Source organism: Phacochoerus africanus, chromosome 9 (assembly GCF_016906955.1).
Source record: "Phacochoerus africanus isolate WHEZ1 chromosome 9, ROS_Pafr_v1, whole genome shotgun sequence".
Taxonomy (NCBI): Eukaryota; Metazoa; Chordata; class Mammalia; order Artiodactyla; family Suidae; genus Phacochoerus; species Phacochoerus africanus.
Window position 1 is genome coordinate 46,673,922 of NC_062552.1, and position 18,937 is coordinate 46,692,858.

Consider the following 18,937-nt stretch of genomic DNA (forward strand, 5'->3'; position numbering starts at 1 on the left):
ATTGCCAATTTCCATGATCTAAATTCAGGAATCTTGTCTGCTATTATCTGTCATTTCTGGGCCTTAAGTTGATGGTAAATTCTGTCCTCTTCCTTCATTTTTAAGAATTTTTTTAAAAAAATGAGATAAAAATAATAAAATAGGAGTAATAAGGGGGGAAAGGGAGAAGAGGGAAAACAATTCTAAGGGAAAATGATTCTAAAATAATTCTAAGGGAGATGAGGGGAAATAATGAAAATGGTCGTTTAAGTCCTCTGCTTGATTTACGGCTGAAGCAACAATAACAGCCCCATGAATCAAGGCTTGTCATGTCCATTGTTTTGGAGCTTGTTAAAGAGGAGAGAGATCATTGATTGGCCTATCAACGTGGGGATGAGGTTTGCTTTCCTGCATAATTCCAGCACTAGACAGTGATAACACCTGGAAACAAGGAGTCACTCTCAGGATCTGTGCTGTTCATGAGCTTGTCGTCTGGTGTTTTCTATTTCTCCTCTAACTATCCTTTTCTCATTGAACAGAGCCTCACCTCATAGACTCTGTCTTGAAAATTATGAAGAATAATTTAAGAAAAAATACTAAGAGAAAATGTCTCAAAGACATTTCTTCAGTTAGGGGACTTTACAAGCCGTAGTGAAATCTAAAGGAAGTAGTGATCCAGTAAATGCGAACTCTGATGTAGAGCCAGCTCAACTTCACAGGGGCACTGAGAAGCTTCTATCTATGCCACAGTTTACATGTGGTTTTATAACATATGCCTTAAAATAACCTTGATGAAGTATTTAGTCTTAGGTAACCACTAAGGAAACTGGAGGGCAAAGGACTTTTAAATATCCAACAAGTTGAGACAAAATATCCAGTTCTACATGTGCTACCCTTCAAAATCCAACCTTGGGAATCCTATGGTCAAGGACATGGAGGCTGTTCCTCTGTGAACCTGCACTTCCATTAGGACAACTTCATAGGTATTAAAAGGACAACCGCCCTACAAAACTAACAGTACTACCTGACCTCAGAAGATAACTCCCTTTATGAAGAAAAATGGTCCAAAATTTAGAGTGAAGAGAAAAAAATAGTGATTCAAGATCTGATCAATATCATACTGGAGAATTTTTCAACAAGCCCTTCCAAGGTTTATCAAATTCTCTGCAACACTTCTATTTTACTTAATATTTAATATTTACAGGACTGTTCTGTGAATGTGTAGAAGATTTGTAGGAGCTGCCAATGATTTTCATCTGGTAAGAATGTAAGAGATACTTGCAGACAAAGTAACCTCAGAGGTTACTGTTTGATTGCCTGTATATAATTTAACAAACTAATATCAGCAGCTGTACCATCTATAGGCTTTGGCATCCTCCTGATTTCCTCATTAAAGAGTTAAATAACTTGTTGATAAGTTCTTATCATATATGTTCATGAAAGCCATATGTTTAACTCTATGAAAAGAATACTGACCATTTGAATTTAAGTTTCAGAAGGATGAACTAATATCTGGTCTTAATTAAGTATTTATTGTTGGGCTTCAGATACCTCAGAACAAAACATTTAATTTCCTCTGTCTTTTCCAATATCTAAAAGATTTTAATCCACTCATAATTTTCCCAGCATAGTTTTTTAAAAGCTTTGCATTATCACCGCCAAATTAACTGCTTTCCACAGCTGCATGTCTTAGGTATCAGACTAATTTTCCCTGATTCAAATGAATCATTGATTACAAATATCTACTTTTCAGTTCAAGTGTGATGTTAGTATTTTTAGAATTCTTTTAGACGCTTTCTTGGGTGAGGAGGATTTTGCCCCCCTTTCGGTAAATCACACTGTAAGATGCAATATTTAGTAGTCCCCATTGTGGCTGAGTAGGTTAAGAACCTGACGTAATGTCTGAGAGGATGTAGGTTCCATCTTCGGCCTCGCTCAGTGGTTTGGGGAGCAAGCTGCAGTGTAGGTCATGGATTTGGCTCAGATCCAGTGTTGCTGTGGCTGTGGCATAGGTCTCAGCTGCAGCTCTGATTCGACCCCTAGCTGGGGAACTTCCATATGCCATACGTGTGACTGTTAAAAAAAAAAAAAAAAAAGCAATATTTAAATCGTGTTTTTTAAATGGCAATTCTGGGTCTCTATCAGAGTCAAGCCTTTAAAAAGGGATGTCTAAAATTGGACTCTCATCACAGGTCCCTAGGGTGAAAACTGGGCTCTACTCCTCCTGGCAAAAGTATTCTGCATAGGATCAATTAACTTTGAAATATAGAAAAAAGAATGTATACATGTATGTGTAACTGGGCCACCATGCTGTATAGTAGAAAAAAAAATAATGTATTGGGGAAATAAAAATAAAGTAAAATAAAACATTAAAAAAATACAGTGAACAGAGTGCTACCTTCTAAGAAAGCAATCTGTCAAGGACACTTCGGAAGGGAGATTTCTTTTAGATATTTTTTCAAGAAGAACTGGATCATACAAGCAATTTACACATACCATATACCTACACTTCTAAAGTACCCAGATTCTGAATGGGTATAGTCCCCATTTACAAGGAGAGGGTGGAGCAGGGGTGAGAAGGGCAGGGCTGAAAGATAAGTTTTCATAATGCTCAACACTCCATGACACTCTTATAAATTAAAACTTTTGAATTACTATCCAAGCAAATTCCATCAAATGTTCTAGAAAAGAAAGTAGAACATTCAAAGTAAATTTTAACAACTAGAGGAAAATGTACTTTTGGATTCTTGCTTACCAGGAGTCTCCAGAGGCTTCATTTATACACATATTCTTGGTTCTCACACCTTAATGATATAACCAAGGGAATTTTTCTCTAAACTACAATGGCTTCTTATTCATGATAGGAGCTAGTCCCATTATAAAAGAGAAGGAGCTATATATATTTTTAGAAAAGAAACAGATAATAAAAACACACTATGCTGAAATTACCTGGAGGGGAAGTGACAGTAAAAATAAAGTGCCAATTTGACCCAGAGATCAAAACTGCCAAGTTGGAGAAGCTCACATAACCATCTTGAGTTTCTGCCCAAGTACATCCTATAAACAAAGACAAAACCAAAAAGTAACTGTTACCTACACAGGAGCAATTTCTTCAGGTATTCTCTGTAGAGAGGCAATTGAATAAAGAAAGAAATATAATTAAAGAGTTCACTAAATCTCAGACAAATCTTGGAACCAAATAATCCAACACAATAATAATAATATAACAACAGCTAACACATATTGAAATCTTACTATGCTGAACATTGCACTTCATACTCATTATTATAAACAAACTACACAACCTTACAAAATATGCTGTGATCTATAGTCAAGAGATTAGGAATAGGCTCCTGAAAGCTTAAATTATTTGGTGTACGGAGGGTTATAGATCAAATCTGCCAGATTTCAAAGTTTGTATTCCTAACTACTTCTATATATTGACTTTTATTATTAAATGTGTCAGAAGAAAGAAAATCTATTATTTCTCTAGGTGGTTAAGTTTCTAGGCTTCTTCCATGCAAGGGATCTGTAGTTTATGTGGTAGCAGAATAAAGTCAATTGATCAGGACCACAGGAATGCATTAAATCAGAATTGATAAAGGCTATCCTATTTAGCAACTTGAATTGTCTGGGCTATGCTTTAAAAAAAAAAAATGTAAAAGGGAAAGCTTACATCTTCTAACAATAGGCCATCTATTTACAAAGCGAAAGAAGGAAACTTCATACCAGATCATATTCACAATGCTTTTAATTAGTCTTCTGACTCCAATACCCTCAAATTACTTTGTGAATTAACAGCTGCTCCATTTCACTCTGGAAATGTCACATGATTGGTACTGAGGACAATGAGTTAAGAGAGTGGTCCTAAAGTTTCAAAATTGGTTTGAGATCTTTTTTTTTTAATTTTTATTTTTTGTCTTTTTGCCTTTTCTAGGGCCGCTCCTGCGGCATATGGAGGTTCTCAGGCTAGGGGTCGAATCAGAGCTGTAGCCCCTGGCCTACACCACAGCTCACGGCAATGCCGGATTCTTAACCCACTGAGCAAGACCAGGGATTGAACCCTCAACCTCTTGGTTCCTAGTCGGATTTGTTAACCACTGAGCCACGATGGGAACTCTGGTTTGAGATCTTTAAGGGTGAAAGGTATCACACAGATAATAACATGCACCGAGTTACATTTTTTCAATTCAATTGTTCTATCCTTTTTGTGAAAATATTTTCTTTCCTTATCAATTTTGCAAGCTAACTAAAACTTCCTTTTTCAGAAACATCTTTTCTTTCATCTCTTCAGTGTCCCACAATAAATAAAATGCCCAGAAAAAATGGAAATAAATAAGCCAAGACTCAAATAAATGATAGGCGCCCAAGATAAATGCCGTTTATATTCTTTAAAACCTATATGCATCAAAATTATGGTCAATAAACTCTTGCAAACAATGAACTGCAGAGTACAGATGTTCAACATGAAATCGTTTTCTGCAGTTTTCCTTTGACAAACGTCCTTATTGTTCCCATCTTTGGAAGAATACAAAGCAGCATTTAATCGAAATATGTCCGGCGAGCACAGTGAGTCTGCCTCGTAGAACAGCCGCCAAACTGCCTAATGGAAAGCACTTTAGCTCCAAATGGGTTTGCTTTTGTGTTAAATACCAGCTTGCCTGAGAGATCTCTACCAAGATTCCCATCTATATCTATGATATTCTCAGATTTGAAGCATATGTGCCCAAAAGCTGAAGCAGTTGATGCTAAGTACAGTACATTACTCTGGGGTTCATCATATCTCTGAAATCATAATTGTAAAATAGACAAATGTCATCGAACAGGCTCCCTGATCAAGCTGGAGGAAACAATGTACTGGTTGAGGGGACCTGGAAGGAGGTGGGGTGTTGGGCTTGAAGCAAGACTGAAATTGATTCCCTGACTTATCCCGGGAAGGTTACCTGAATATGTTTCTGTAAGGCACAGAGTGGCTGAGACCCTCCACAATTCAAATGCTGGAACCTCATCTCCAATATGATGGTATTTGAGTGGGGGGTAACTTTTGGGGGGTGATTAGGTCACAAGAGCAGAGGCTTCATAAATGTAATTAGTGGCCTAATAGAGGGGACACCTGAGACCTCTCTTGCCCCTTGTGCATGTGAGGACAGTGAGAAGATGACTATCTATGAAGTAGGAAGAAGGTTCTTACTGGACACAAAATTTTTTGACACCTTGATCTGGGACTTCCCAGTCTTTGTAACTGTGAAAAATACACATCTTTGTTTATAAGCCACGTGGTGTATGGGATTCTGTTACAGCAGACGGAAGGACAACGACAAGTGTGAAGTGAGGGTAAGGAAGTGTGCAAGGTCTGAAGTGTGGTTAAGGTATGGAATACAGATCATGTATGGAGTAGAGGATAGAAACAGGTGAGTTTCGCTAGACAGGTGAGGGTAGCTGATGTACACATTACTAACACATGAAAAAGGGTGAAACTGAAATTTTTGATGCTGTTGAAATAACATCAGGTCAGTACATTACTGTTACAGCACATACATTTCATACCGAAGTGCACTGTAGCTCTGATTCGACCGCTAGCCTGGGAACTTCCATATGCTGTAGGTGTGGCTTTAAAATTTTAAATAAATAAATAAATAACAATTAAAAATTTTTTTTTTCCAGTGAGAAAAAGCAGATTGTATGAATGGAAATATCTCTGAGGTGATTCTCACAAAACAAGCAGCATTATTTGGGCCTTTAATATTTGATGATAAATTTGAAGCTGCCCACCTGAAATTAACATCATGTCATAAATCAGCTACAGTTGTTTTTTCCTTTCTTCTTTTTCTTTCTTTCTTTCTTTCTTTCTTTTTTTTTTTTTGTCTTTCTGCCATTTCTTGTGCTGCTGCTGGCATATGGAAGTTCGCAGGCTAGGGGTCCAATCAGAGCTGTAGCCGCTGGCCTGCACCAGAGCCACAGCCATACCAGATCCGAGCTGCATCTGCGACCTACACCACAGCTCAGGGCAACGCCAGATCCTTAACCCACTGAGCAAGGCCAGGGATCAAACCTGCAACCTCATGGTTCCTAGTCAGATTCGTTAAACACTGAGCCATGATGGGAACTCCTAGTTTTTTGGGTTTTGTTCTGTTTTGTTTTGTTTTTTTGATGGATTGTACAAAGAGAAAGTGAACTGGGTACTGCAGAGAGTAACAAGACTATGGAGTTTTGAAGAAAACTGTTTTTGTGCATAGGTTGAAATTTTTTGGTTCCTTACCAGTAAATAGATAGAAATAGAGAATTTATAGACCGAAATAGTTGAAAGGCAACTTGAAAAGAGATAGAAGGGAAATTTATAGCTCTACCAAGAAAGCAACAGAATGAAACAAGCTTTAAAAGGTAAGGGTTTTGAAGCTATGAAATGTGTCCTGCCACCTCAAGAAAACTTTCTGAAGGGACTGTTCTGTTTTCCGGAATTGGAGTGGCTTTGCAGTAAGACGAGATATATAATCTAAAGAAAAGAGGGATGTAAAAAAGATTCTGGTAATAATTCATTTAAAACTGTGTTGAATAAGAATTCATTATCTTGGACACCTTATCAAAGCAATTCTATATCATTCCTTTTTTCAGAGACAAGTAACAAAGAATGAAAGAACAAAATGCACAGGAATGACGGGTGTTATATCTCAGGGGATAGGAATAGTCTAAGCCAAAAATAAATGCAATTAGCAGGAGAGGCAAGATTTAGCACTTCTGTTACAATGCACTCATTCCTATACATTTTAGCATTTTGTATATTTTATAGGAGGCATGTGAATGAGCTTAGACTCAAAGCCAAGGTAGAGCAAAAGATAACTGTAAAATCACTGCCTATTCTTGGAAACCAGCAATTTTGCAGACAGGCTAATGTTTGAACTAGTAGATGAATCATTAGCAAGTTTAAAAAACAATACAGAAAAAACCCAAAACCAATAGAAATGCCTTAGTCAGTTCATGAAGTATAAGAAATCTGCTAAGCTGACTTTTTAAAAAGAGTTATCAGAAGTTCCTGCCATGGCTCAGCATTATCAAATCCAAATAATATCCATGAGCACGCAGGTTCGATCACTGGCCTTGCTCAGTAGGTTAAAGGATCCAGTGGTGTTGCCGTGAGCTGTGGTGTAGGTTGCAGATGCCGCTCGGATTCTGCATTTCTGTGGCTGTGGTATAGGTTGCAAGCTACAGCTCTGATTCAACTCCTAGCCTGGGAACTTCCATATACCATGGGTGTGACCCTAAAAAAGACATTAAAATACAATACAATAAAAAAGAGTTATCAATACAGCATCTAATTTTGCTTTTGTTGCCTGTGCTTTTAATCTATTAAATCATTTCCAAGACCACTGTCAAGAAGCTTTTCCTCTCTTGTCTCCTAAAAGTTTTAGAGTTTCATGTCTTACGCTTAAGACTAATCTATTTTGAGTTGATTTTTCTGTATAATATAAAATAAGTGTTTAAATTCATTCTTTTGTAAGGGAATATCCAGTTTCCCCAATACCATTGTTAAAGAGACAATGCTTTTCCCATTGTATATTCTTGGTTCCCTTGTCAAATATCAGTTGGCCATATGTGTGTGGATTTATTTCCGGGCTTTCTATTCTATTCCATTGGTCTATAAGTGTGTCTTTATGTCAGTATCATATTCTTTTTGTTTTCTATTATAGCTGATTTACATTGTTCTGTCAATTTCTGCTGTACAGCAAAATGACCCAGTGTGTGTGTGTGTGTGCGTGTGTGTGTATACACACATTATTTTTCTCGCATTATCTTCCATCATGTTCCATCACAAGTGATTAGCTATAGTTCCATGTGCTATACAGCAGAATCTCATTGCTTATCCACTCCAAATGCAATAGTTTGTACCTACTAACCACAAACTCTCAGTCCATCCCACTCCCATGCCCTTGCTCTCCCCCTCAGCACCACAAGTCTCTTCTCCAAGTCCATGAGTTTGTTTCTGTACTGTAGAAAGGATCCTTTATTGCTGTATATTAGATTCCAGATATAAGTAATACCATGTGGTATTTGTCTTTCTCTTTCTGACTTACTTCACTTAGTATGAGAGTCTCTAGTTCTATCCATGTTGCTGCAAATGACATTATTTTGTTCTTTTTTTGGACTGAGTAGTATTCCATTGTGTGTGTGTGTGTGTGTGTGTGTGTGTGTGTGTGTGTGTATGTGTGTGTACCATATGTTCGCTACCCATTCATCCATCGATGGACATTTAGGTTGTTTCCATGCCTGGCTATTGTGAACTGCAATGAACATAGGGGTGCATGTATCTTTTTCAATGAAAATTTTGTCCAGATATGTGCCCAGGAGTGGAATGGCTAGGTCATATGGTAGTACTATTTTTAATTTTCTGAGTACCTCCATACTATTTTCCACAGTGGTTGTACCAATTTACACTCCCACCAACAGGATAGGAGGGTTACCTTTTCTCCACACCCTCTCAACCATCTGTTATTTGTTGACTTGTTAATGATGGCCATTCTGACCAGTGTGAGGTGGTACCTCATTGTAGTTTTGATTTGCATTTCTCTAATAATTAGTGAGGCTGAGCATTTTTTCATGCACCTGTTGGCCATCTGTATATCTTTGGAGAAACGTCTACCTAAGTCTTCTGCCCACCTTTCAATTTGGTCACTGGTTTTTTTGCTATTATAGTTTTGTAATGTATTTTGAAATCAGGACATACAATGCTTACACTTTTGTTCCTATATGTCAATATTGTTTTGGCTATTTGTCATCTTTTGCAGTTCCATATAAATTTTATAATTTTCAGAAAATTTTTGTAAGAAAATGCTATTGAGATTTTCATAGAGATTGCATTGACTCTAGATCACTTTGGGTAGAATGGACATCTTAAGCAAAAATAGACAAATGAAATTACATCAAATTAAAACATTTCTGCAGAGCAAAGCAAATAATCAGCAGAATACAAAGGCAACCCACAGACTGGGAGGAAATATTTGCAAGCCATATATCTGGTAAAGGAATTAGTTTCCAACCTCAATAGCAAAAAAATAAAATAAAAATAAATAAATAAAAAACCCAATTAAAAAACAGACTAAAGAGGTGAATAGACATTTTTCCAAAGAAGACTTACAAACGGCCGACAGTTTATGTAAAAATGCTCAACATCACTAGTTATCAGAGAAATACAAATCAAACCCCAATGAGATATCATCTCACACCTATTAGGATGGCTATTATTAAAAAAAAAAGGTAAGTATTGGTGAGGATATGGAGAAATTGGGACTCTTATACAGTGTGGATGGGAATGCAAAATGGTGTATGTAGCCTCTAGGGAAAACAGTATGGAGCGTCCTCATAAAATTAAAACTAGAAATACTACATGATCCAGCAAGCACACTTCTTTATACCAAGTAATTGAAATCAGGATTTCAAAGATATATCTTCATCCCCATATTTGTTGCAGAGCTATTTATACTAGCTAAGATATGGAAACAATCTAAAGGCCCATCAATAGATGAGCTATAGAGAAAATGTGGAATAGATAGATAGATAGAGAAAGAGAGACAGAAAGATAGATATACACACAATGGAATACTTTTCAGCCTTATAAAAAAGAAATTCTGAAATACCTGACAGCCTGGATAAATCTTGAGGACATTACGCTAGGTGAAACCAGCCAGTCACAAGAGGACAAAGGTAGTATGATGTCATGTATATGAAGTATCTATAACAGTCAAACTCAGAAGTTCCTTGGTGGCTTAGCAGGTTAAGATCCACGTTGTATTGCAGTGGCTCAGGTCACTGGCGTGATGAGGGTTCAATCTGTGGCCCCAGAACTTCTGTATGCTGCAGATGCAGCCAAAACATATATAAGTAAAGAAATAGCCAAACTCACCGAAAAAAAGAGTAGAATGGTGTGTTTTTGTTTTTGTTTTTGTTTTTTTAATTGTCACATGCACCAGCTCCAAGGAAGGGAAACAAAGATAGCCGTGGCACTGGGACTAAACAGGAAGGTGACAGAGGACAAAGAAAGGTGGAGAGGAGAAAATGAGTTCTCAGGGCCTGCTCTGGGCCAGGTGCTGTGCATTCACCATCACATTCATTTTTCTTAACACTGAGAACCAGGGTTCCCGTTTCCCCATGGAAACTACATTGTACCTTTGACTTGATACTGCACCAGAGAGCCATCTGTCTGGGGCTGCCATGCCTTTTTCCTTACACCCCATTGATGATACAAGTGTAACAGAAATGCTCTTTCACTATCCCAGGGAAGGGGGGAGGTGCAGATGGTTCCTTAAGCATTTCCTGCCAATCTATTGTTCCTTTTTGCAGACGCCTGCATTGCAGACTGGAAGGAAGTGAAGATTTCTTCCAAATTATAGAAGATGCTGAATATCACCAACCTTGTGATGAATTCCCAATGGTTGCAAACCTTTCCTCGCAGATGCAATTACAACCGGTCTCTGATATCACAGGTACCTACCTCTCAGCACAGAATCAGATGTCCCTTCCAGGGAAACAGAAATAGCCCAAGGCTCTGATGGAGGCCCCAGGGACTCTACTGTCCGATTCTGAAATCAGAAAAAAAAAAAAAAAAAAAAAAGGAAAATTTGGACTCAGAGGAGAATTTTGTAAAGTAATCTGAAAGAGAAGAGGATTATTCAGACAGAACTTTTTTTTCTCTTTTTACGACTGCACCCATGGCATATAGAAGTTTCCAGGCTAGGGGCTGAATTGGAGCTGCAGCTGCCAGGCTACACCACAGCTCACAGCAACACCAGATCCTTAACCCACTGAGGGATAAAACCCACATCCTCATGGATCCCAGTCGGGTTTATAGGAACCCCAGACAGAATCTTTTATAAAGCATACATTCATTAGAAACAAGCAAGGGAAAAAACCCAAATAAATATTTTCTTTCTCACATTAAGAATATATCAACGAGTTCCCTTCATGGCTCAGCAGGTAACGAACCAACTAGAGGGTCCATGAGGACGCGGGTTCGATCCCTGGCCTCGCTCAGTGGGTTAAGGATCTGACGTTGACATGAGCTGTGATGTAGGTAGCAGATGTGGCTTGGATCTGGTGTTGCTGTGGTGTAGGCAGGCGGCTACAATTCTGACTGGATCCCTAGCCTGGGAACCTCCATATGCCACGAGTGTGGCCCTAGGAAACACAAGATGACAAAAAAAAAAAAAACAAAGAACATAAAGAATACATCAAAATGTTTACTGAGAGAAGTGCGGGAAGGTTACTGCAGGAAAAGTTGGGGCACGGCAATGAAGAAGAGAAAGGAGAACAAATTTTACAGGAAAGGAGACCAGCATCAGGTACAGAAGGTAAGAAGGATAAGAAGAGGACAAAGCACGTGCCAGGCTAGAGCAGAAGGGTGGCCCTCAGTCCCGTGGCCTTTGTCCCTCTGCAAGCACATTAGGGGAGGCATTTTAAAAATAAAGAGGGAAACTCTGATTTAACTATCATATTTCACTTTTTCCTTTCATGACATCAATAAATAGAGAAAAGATAAAACAAAATCAGAAGGCGTGGACACGGAAATCAGAATTAAGCACAGAAGCCTCTCGTTGTTGATGTACTTAACCACATACAAGAGAAATCATTTCAAATAACATAAAACTATAAGGCAGATGTGATGGCATAAATGCCTTCATTAGCATATGAAATTACTTCTTCAGATAGAGATATAGCACTTTGAGAAGGCTAGATTTTGAGAAGATAAAAGAGACCTGCTTTAAGAATTTGCTGGGGGAGGAAAAAAGGATCAGAATTGCATTTCTACACGATCAAATTCTGGACGTTCAAAGCAAGTGGAAGGAAAGCAGGCTGTGAAACAGAGGGAAGATGATGAAAGCGCTTCGATGTTCCAAGTGTGGCAAATGTCACAGCGTGGGCTGGCACCCTGGACACACGTATCGGGATGATGGTGGTGGAATCTGGAACATGCACAGAATACAACACACTACCCAGCTCCAAGTCAAAATTGTTACTTGTGCACAAGGGACCTGCTTATCCAGAAAAACGAGCTGGGGTTGGACGGTAAGTTCTCTTCCCACTTCTCCATCTGAAGGCTGGACTAGGACTTTAAGAGCAGAGGGCCGAATATATATCAAGTTTCCAGTTTCGAAACTGCTTGTATTTCTGGCACATGTTAAAAAAGAGAGAGAGAATACATGCATAAGATTACAGATATCATATCACTGCAGTAGCTATTTTTCCATAATATATTATGACCAGTGGAAAGATCTGCATTTGCCTTTGTTTCTGGAAACCAAATAATACCCTGTAGAGCCAACAGATCCTTACAACCAAAGAAAATTATGTATTTGTTTTATATGTTTGCTTAGCCATAGGAAAGGATGGACTATGTGTGGGGAGATGGGAGAAGCATATATTATGTGCTTCGATTTTATCACAATTTATTAGTATCAACTCCCAAAAAACTTCCGTGAGACAACACAGCAGACTAAAATACTCAGAAGGTGGAGAATTGTTCTAAGTAGGCTAGTAAACCAGCTCTCTCCCAAAAGGACTGGATTTCATGTTTTCCAATTTCCACGGTGTAAATACGTTCACCATGGCTGATTCTGTGGTACCCAGATGACATCACCGAGAAGAATTGAGAAGAGATGCCTGGGAGCAAACTCCTGCACCACTGTTTCACATGGAATAGCTCATTTAATCTCACAACAACCCTTTTGTTTTCCTAGTCTCCACAGGATGCTTGCACTAAATAAATTCCACAACTGTGGAATTAATTGATTAATGTATTTCAATTGAATGAAGCCCTTAGGGAGAATAATATTTATGACTAATGTATGCTGAGCACTAACCTTGTACCAGGTACTATTCTATGCTTTCCATGTATACTCATCGTATCTTTAAAATAGCACTGTTACACATGAAAAAACTGAAGCCCCAAAAAGCTTAACCAACTTGCCAAAGATCTTACAAACAGTAAGCGTACGACCAGGGTCTAGAGCTATATTGTTTTCACCTCTTTGGAGCACATTAATGGCTGATGTAACTTAGCAATAAAATGGAATAAAATGAAATTAAATAGTGTGTAATTCATGATACCTCAAAACACTTTTTCCCCAGAGCTTTGGTATTTTTTGAAGATCAAGGTAGCTTTATCTAAAGAACATTATGGATTACATACCTATTGTCCCATTAAGCCTATGGTTTATCACACATCAGAGGCATGCAGTAGAGTTTTAGCAATTAAAGGGAGATATATAGACACCATACATCATGTATATTACCCTAATATAGAGTAATATATTAACCTTAATAATATTGTTAGACCTAGGTCAGGACTAACAAGGCTTTGATTTAAAAAAAAAAAAAAAGTAGCCTACTCTGCCCTCGATTAAATGCTGGTGAGTCAATTACTTGATTCCCTAATCTTTTTTTTTTTTTTTCTTATGTGAGGGAAAAAGGATAAAATATATATTTTACATAGAGAATGTATGTGAGGTAAAGGTGACAATTAGTCCTGAAAAGAGGAGACAGTGGAAGAATAAATACAAAGGATCACACACTGTGATGTTTCTGTAAGAAGCAATTTCCCTCTCCCCTGAGAATCCTGGGAAATGGGGGTGGAGCAGGCATGTGTGGTCCTACAAAGCCCCTTTGGTCATCTACCAGCAAAAGCCCTGACCTCTGCTGGAATCACTCACTGGAAATTCAACCTACCCTGGCCTGATCATCATTACTACTTAGCTTAGCCTGGGTAAATCTACTTTTTTTTAAAAGGAAAAATTTAAATCAGATTTTTAAAATCCATGCTATTAATTCTATCCTTCTACAGCTCCCAGGTTATTGGAAAATTCTGATATTGTTACAGATCCTATTCCTCCCATAGCCTATTTCTTAAGTGCTTTGTGATGCAGGACTAGATGCAGGCTGAACGCGTGGGTTAAAGAAACGGAAAGACTCCATCAAAGATCCTGACATAAGTACACTGATGTCTAGAGACGAAGGGACGGCAACCAACTGCCTGAACACTTGCTAAAAGGCCTGTCACTGACACACTTTAAAGTTTATTGTGAGCAAACATCTCTTATTAAATGTAAACAGCATCTCACTGGGGGTCAGAGACTTGCTGCTACAGCATATCCCAAGGTAATACCACTTTAAGCTCCACATAAACTCTTAAGCAGTTTCTATCCTAAAACCTGACCGTAGGTGGTACAGTTTTTTACGATATGTTATAATAGTGCAATAAATCTGTTAGCTTAAAATCGAATCTCCGTGGCCTTTTAGAGAAATCATCATTAAATGCAGGGTCCTGTTAATGATGCCATCGAAGTGAAATTGTTTAATCTGCTAAGGGGGTGAAAGGTCACCAAATGAATTTTTTATAATACATCAACTTGACACGCAATAGGGAAAACTGTAATAGATAAAAGCAAAGGAAAAGGGCACTGTCTTCTTCTGATAGGTCAATAGCAGCCAAGAGAGTCACTCATCCACTTTCCTTTCACGATGGGGCTCCTTTTGCATTTAATATGGACACCCAATTAATACCTCGGCACCACAGACAACCTCATTTTAGGTGACTTATAGCAATTTCTCCCCCTTCCCTGAAATGAAAGTGATCACAATACATCATAGCATTGTGCGAATTAACGTTAATTGATTCAAGTTACCAAGCAATGATGGGCCACTTATATAATCTAGGCGTTATTGGGTGCTAGAAGGGATGGAGGGAAGATTAGATTCCAGTGTCCGTTGCTGTGACGACGGGAGTCACCTGACACCTTGTTAGACAGTTGTAAGGTTCTATTGCTGGCCCCAGTGGGGTCGTCAGTAAACTGGAGTGATGTCCAAACATCATTATACGCTGCTCCGATATTAAAGCAAAGGGATTAGCAACTTATTGCAAGCAACCTGGATTTGTCATTGTGCTGTCCTTATCCAATTTCCAACCACTAATGCGACTGTAGCCTGCAGGCAGAAGGACCTACAGCCAAACTTAAAAAAATGGGGGAGGAAAGTTCCCTCCAACCCTCCCAGTTTTATCCGCTATTTAACAGCTTCTAGTACCCAGCCAGGTATGTGGAAGAATTTTTTTTTTTCCTTCCCTTCAATGCTTATGTGCAAGCTGAAAAAGAAAGATCAAGAAAATACCGAAATTTCTCAGTTTACTATTCACTCCAACTCTTGGTATTTAATCTGTCAGATCTGAGAGGCTTACCCTATGGAGGAGGGGATTAATTCTGTTTGCATGGCAAACCAAGCAAAGAAATAAACAAATAAATCCTATTGGTGAAAGCTGGCTCTGGGCATTGAGGGGAGGGTGAGAGGATTCCAGATACTTTCTCACTTCCTCTTCAACCTTTGCTTCCTCAGTTATTAAGTTAGGTTCCCATAAAAGGGCCCCATGTTTTGATGAAATGCTTTAGGGTGTCCTGAGCATTTTTCATCATTCTTATTTTAAATGGGCTAGATAGGGCAGAGTCTATAGTAGGTTCCATGAGGGTACTTGAATTCCAAAGGAGTTTGCGAGATGTACCCTAAAAGAAGAAAGCAAGTTCTCCCATCAATTCTCTCTCTCTCTTTTTTTTTGCTTTTTAGGGCCACGTCTGTTTAGGGCATATGGAAGTTCCCAGGTTAGGGGTCGAATAGGAGCTGCAGCTGCTGGCCTATATCACAGCCACAGCAAAGCAGATCTGAGCTGTGGCTGTGATCTACACCACAACTCACAGCAACACTGGATCTCCAACCCACTGAGCAAGGCCAGGGATCGAATCCCCATCCTCGTGGATACTAGTCTGGTTCATTACTGCTGAGCCACAATGGGAACTCCACGCCATCAATTCTCTTTAACTAACCTATATTAATTCTTCCACTATAGACAGACATTGTTCTAGGCATTACGAGATATGCCCCAATAAATACACCATAACCTCTGTCCCTCAGGAATGTTCTTCCATATAGCCTGTAAGATAAAAATGATGTTCCTTGACTATCTTTCAGAGTTGACATTTATCATTTTATTTATATTTTCAGAGTTCTTATGCTCCCTGTTAAACCTAGCCAGATGCCCTTAGCTGACATCAACTCCTAAGAGGGAAAAAAATGTCTTATGATCTGACAGCTTCTTTCAGGCTCTAAGCATAGTAATTCCAAACTTGGCACATAGTGGGCATCCAATACATGTTACTATAGTAACACTATGACCAATCAGTACCCACTATGCACTCCTCTGTTCTTACATCATTAAATGCCTCTGGAAAACCTCCACCCATCTTGGACTGGCCAGCTTTAAGTTTTGGTATACTCCTAAACTGATGCACTTACTACTGTGCTCTAATACTTATTAAACTCTTCTAGTTCTTTGGAATTATTTATTTCAAAGTGAGATTTGAGTGACCCTAGGCATAGGTTACATATAAAGACACAAAATAAACATGGCACATCTTCCAACAAGGTCAATTCAGGGGTCAAAACCTAAGTATTTTAGTTGGAAAACCACTTTAAATAATTTTAACAGTCTTGCTATATGCAATAAATCATTTCAGACCCATCTAAAAACAATCCAATGACTTCTTTTCTTTTATCATAGTTTTTTAAATTGAAGTTTGATTTACAATGTTTTGTTAGTTTTAGGTGTACAGCAAAGTGATTCAGCTATATATATATATTTTTTTCAGATTTTATTCCTTTACAGTTTATTACAAAATATTGAGTAGAGGTCCCTCTGCTATACAGCAAGTCCCTGTTGATTTTACATCATATATATACAGTATTAGTGTGTTTGTTTGGGATTAACATAACATAGTATTTTATAATGCATCTAGCATGAGTATCTTATATGGGCTAATGGAAATTCTGAATGCATTTTTTTAAAGTTCATACACAAACATTCAAAATTTCCTGTTCATAATGGGGTTCCATAGCATTATGCGCTAACCAGGAAAACAGAAATGACTCAAGATCTTTTTGATGGAAGAAATTTGTTACAAAATATTGGTTACATGGGGGTGTTAGAATAGCAGAGAAGGAGTTCCTGCTGTCACTCAACAGGATTGGTGGCATCTTCGGAGCAATGGGACGCAGGTTCGACCCCTGGCCCTGCACAGTGAGTTAAGGGAACTCCATATGCTGTAGGATGGCCAAAAAAGAAAGAATAGCAGAGAAGTCAGACAAGTTACATTTCACTAATTGCAACACATACTTAGCGACTGTTTATTATGCATGACAGTGCTTAGGTACTCTTGGGAATATAATGGTAAGCTGAAGCCTTGACCAGCTAATGAATATTATAAAGATAAAACTATACTAATTTCATAAAAAACTAGATTAACTAGTTTATATTGAATTAACGATTTCCTTGAAATAGACCTAGAATAATGAGACTGAATATAATATATTCTTATTAAATAGTGGTGTAAATGTTTGTTTTCCTGATTTATTGGTTTTAAAATCTCTAGATTTTCATATGAGCCATATAACTTCTTTTGGACATAATAGCAGTTCAGTTAATGTTTGGTACATAAAAAAATTCACATGTAAGTTTTCATGAGCTTGTATTATATTTACCTACAACTTTAACATCTATACACGTAAATCTTAAATTACTTGATGGCAAGGTAGTGCAGTTCAATTTCTGAAATTAGAACTATATATGCATATGAGTGGAAAATTACTGGGTGCAGATAAATCAACATCAATAATGGGTTAGAATTAACCTCCTGTTTGTATGGAAGAGAGCAGGCAAAAAAATATAAATGGCAGAAGTAGAATCAAAGATTTAGTGGTCTGGGGCCATTTAGTACAAGAACAGTGGTCCCTAAGGGCATCACTGCAGAAACAGGGCTATGAAATAAATGATCGCTTTAATGATGACCATGAATCATCAATAAAAATGTGAAAGGCCTACATTATTTTCCATTTAATAAGGCTGGATTATATATATATATATATATATATTATATAATATGCCATAGGTGTGGCCCTATATATACAGTTCATGAGAAGTCTTTTAAAAATATGGTAATAAAAGAAATAATTTTTAATTAAATGGAAAGTTTACTTATGCAGAACCTCTCATTTTCCCACAATGCTACATGTATAAAATGTCATTTTGACAATTTAGTCACCTAACTCAACAAAGCAGTGAATTTGTATCATAGGGAAAAGAAGAAATGGCGCAGAAACACTCTTTCATGGCAAGGATATGATTTTGCCAAGAGGGAGGGAGGAGACAGGCTGGCTGGACAGGATTGAATCCCTTCCAGGCTGGACATCCTGCCAGTGTGGGGAAGAACATCCCCTACTGTTGACAGAAAGATTCTGCCCTTGCATCCTCCAAACTGCTGTTTCCTAGGAAGCAGGTGCCCAGGGGGCAAGAAGGGCTTGCACAATAAAAGATGCTAAATGAGCCTGAGTGTTACCAATACACTGGTCTCACCAATTGTCTCTTCCGTGTTTTCTTCTTTATTCCAAATCAGCTTGATAAAACGATCCTTATACAGAATGAGACAACTTAAAAAGCCAGCAATGTAATGGATATGAAAACATACAGATACATGCCCCCACAGAGCCATGCTCATCTTCTCTTTAGATATTTTTAGGGCCCAAGGTTCACGGCAATGTCATAAACAAAGAGTTTTATATGAGATAGCATATTTATTTTCTATGGCTGCATAACAAAACACCGTAACTTTAATGACTTAAAATATCACAAATCTATTATCTTCAGGTTGTGGGGCAAGAGTTCAGACAGGCTTGGCTGGGTTCACTGTTTAAGTGGAGGCTCTCAGGAAGAATCCAACTCCTAACTCATTCAGATTGTGGATAGAAGTCATTTCCTGGGAATTCCCATCATGGCTCAGGGTAAACGGATCTGACTAGCATCCATAACGATACAGGTTCGATCCCTGGCCTGGCTCAGTGGGTTAAGGATCCGGAGTTGCTGTGAGCTGTGGTGTAG

General features: G+C 38.2%; 1 protein-coding gene across 2 annotated transcripts in view; it reads right to left on the minus strand.

The window, feature by feature from the left end:
• PKHD1 (PKHD1 ciliary IPT domain containing fibrocystin/polyductin) overlaps positions 1 to 18,937 on the minus strand; it is a 484,027-nt gene that overhangs the window by 24,741 nt on the left and 440,349 nt on the right. For both annotated transcript variants that reach the window (XM_047795623.1, XM_047795624.1), the window contains 3 exons: positions 12,000 to 12,135; positions 10,463 to 10,550; positions 2,929 to 3,036 (listed from right to left, as the gene is read on the minus strand). In XM_047795623.1, coding sequence (XP_047651579.1) covers positions 2,929 to 3,036; positions 10,463 to 10,550; positions 12,000 to 12,135 — 332 coding nt within the window. The remainder of the gene's footprint in view (positions 1 to 2,928; positions 3,037 to 10,462; positions 10,551 to 11,999; positions 12,136 to 18,937) is intronic.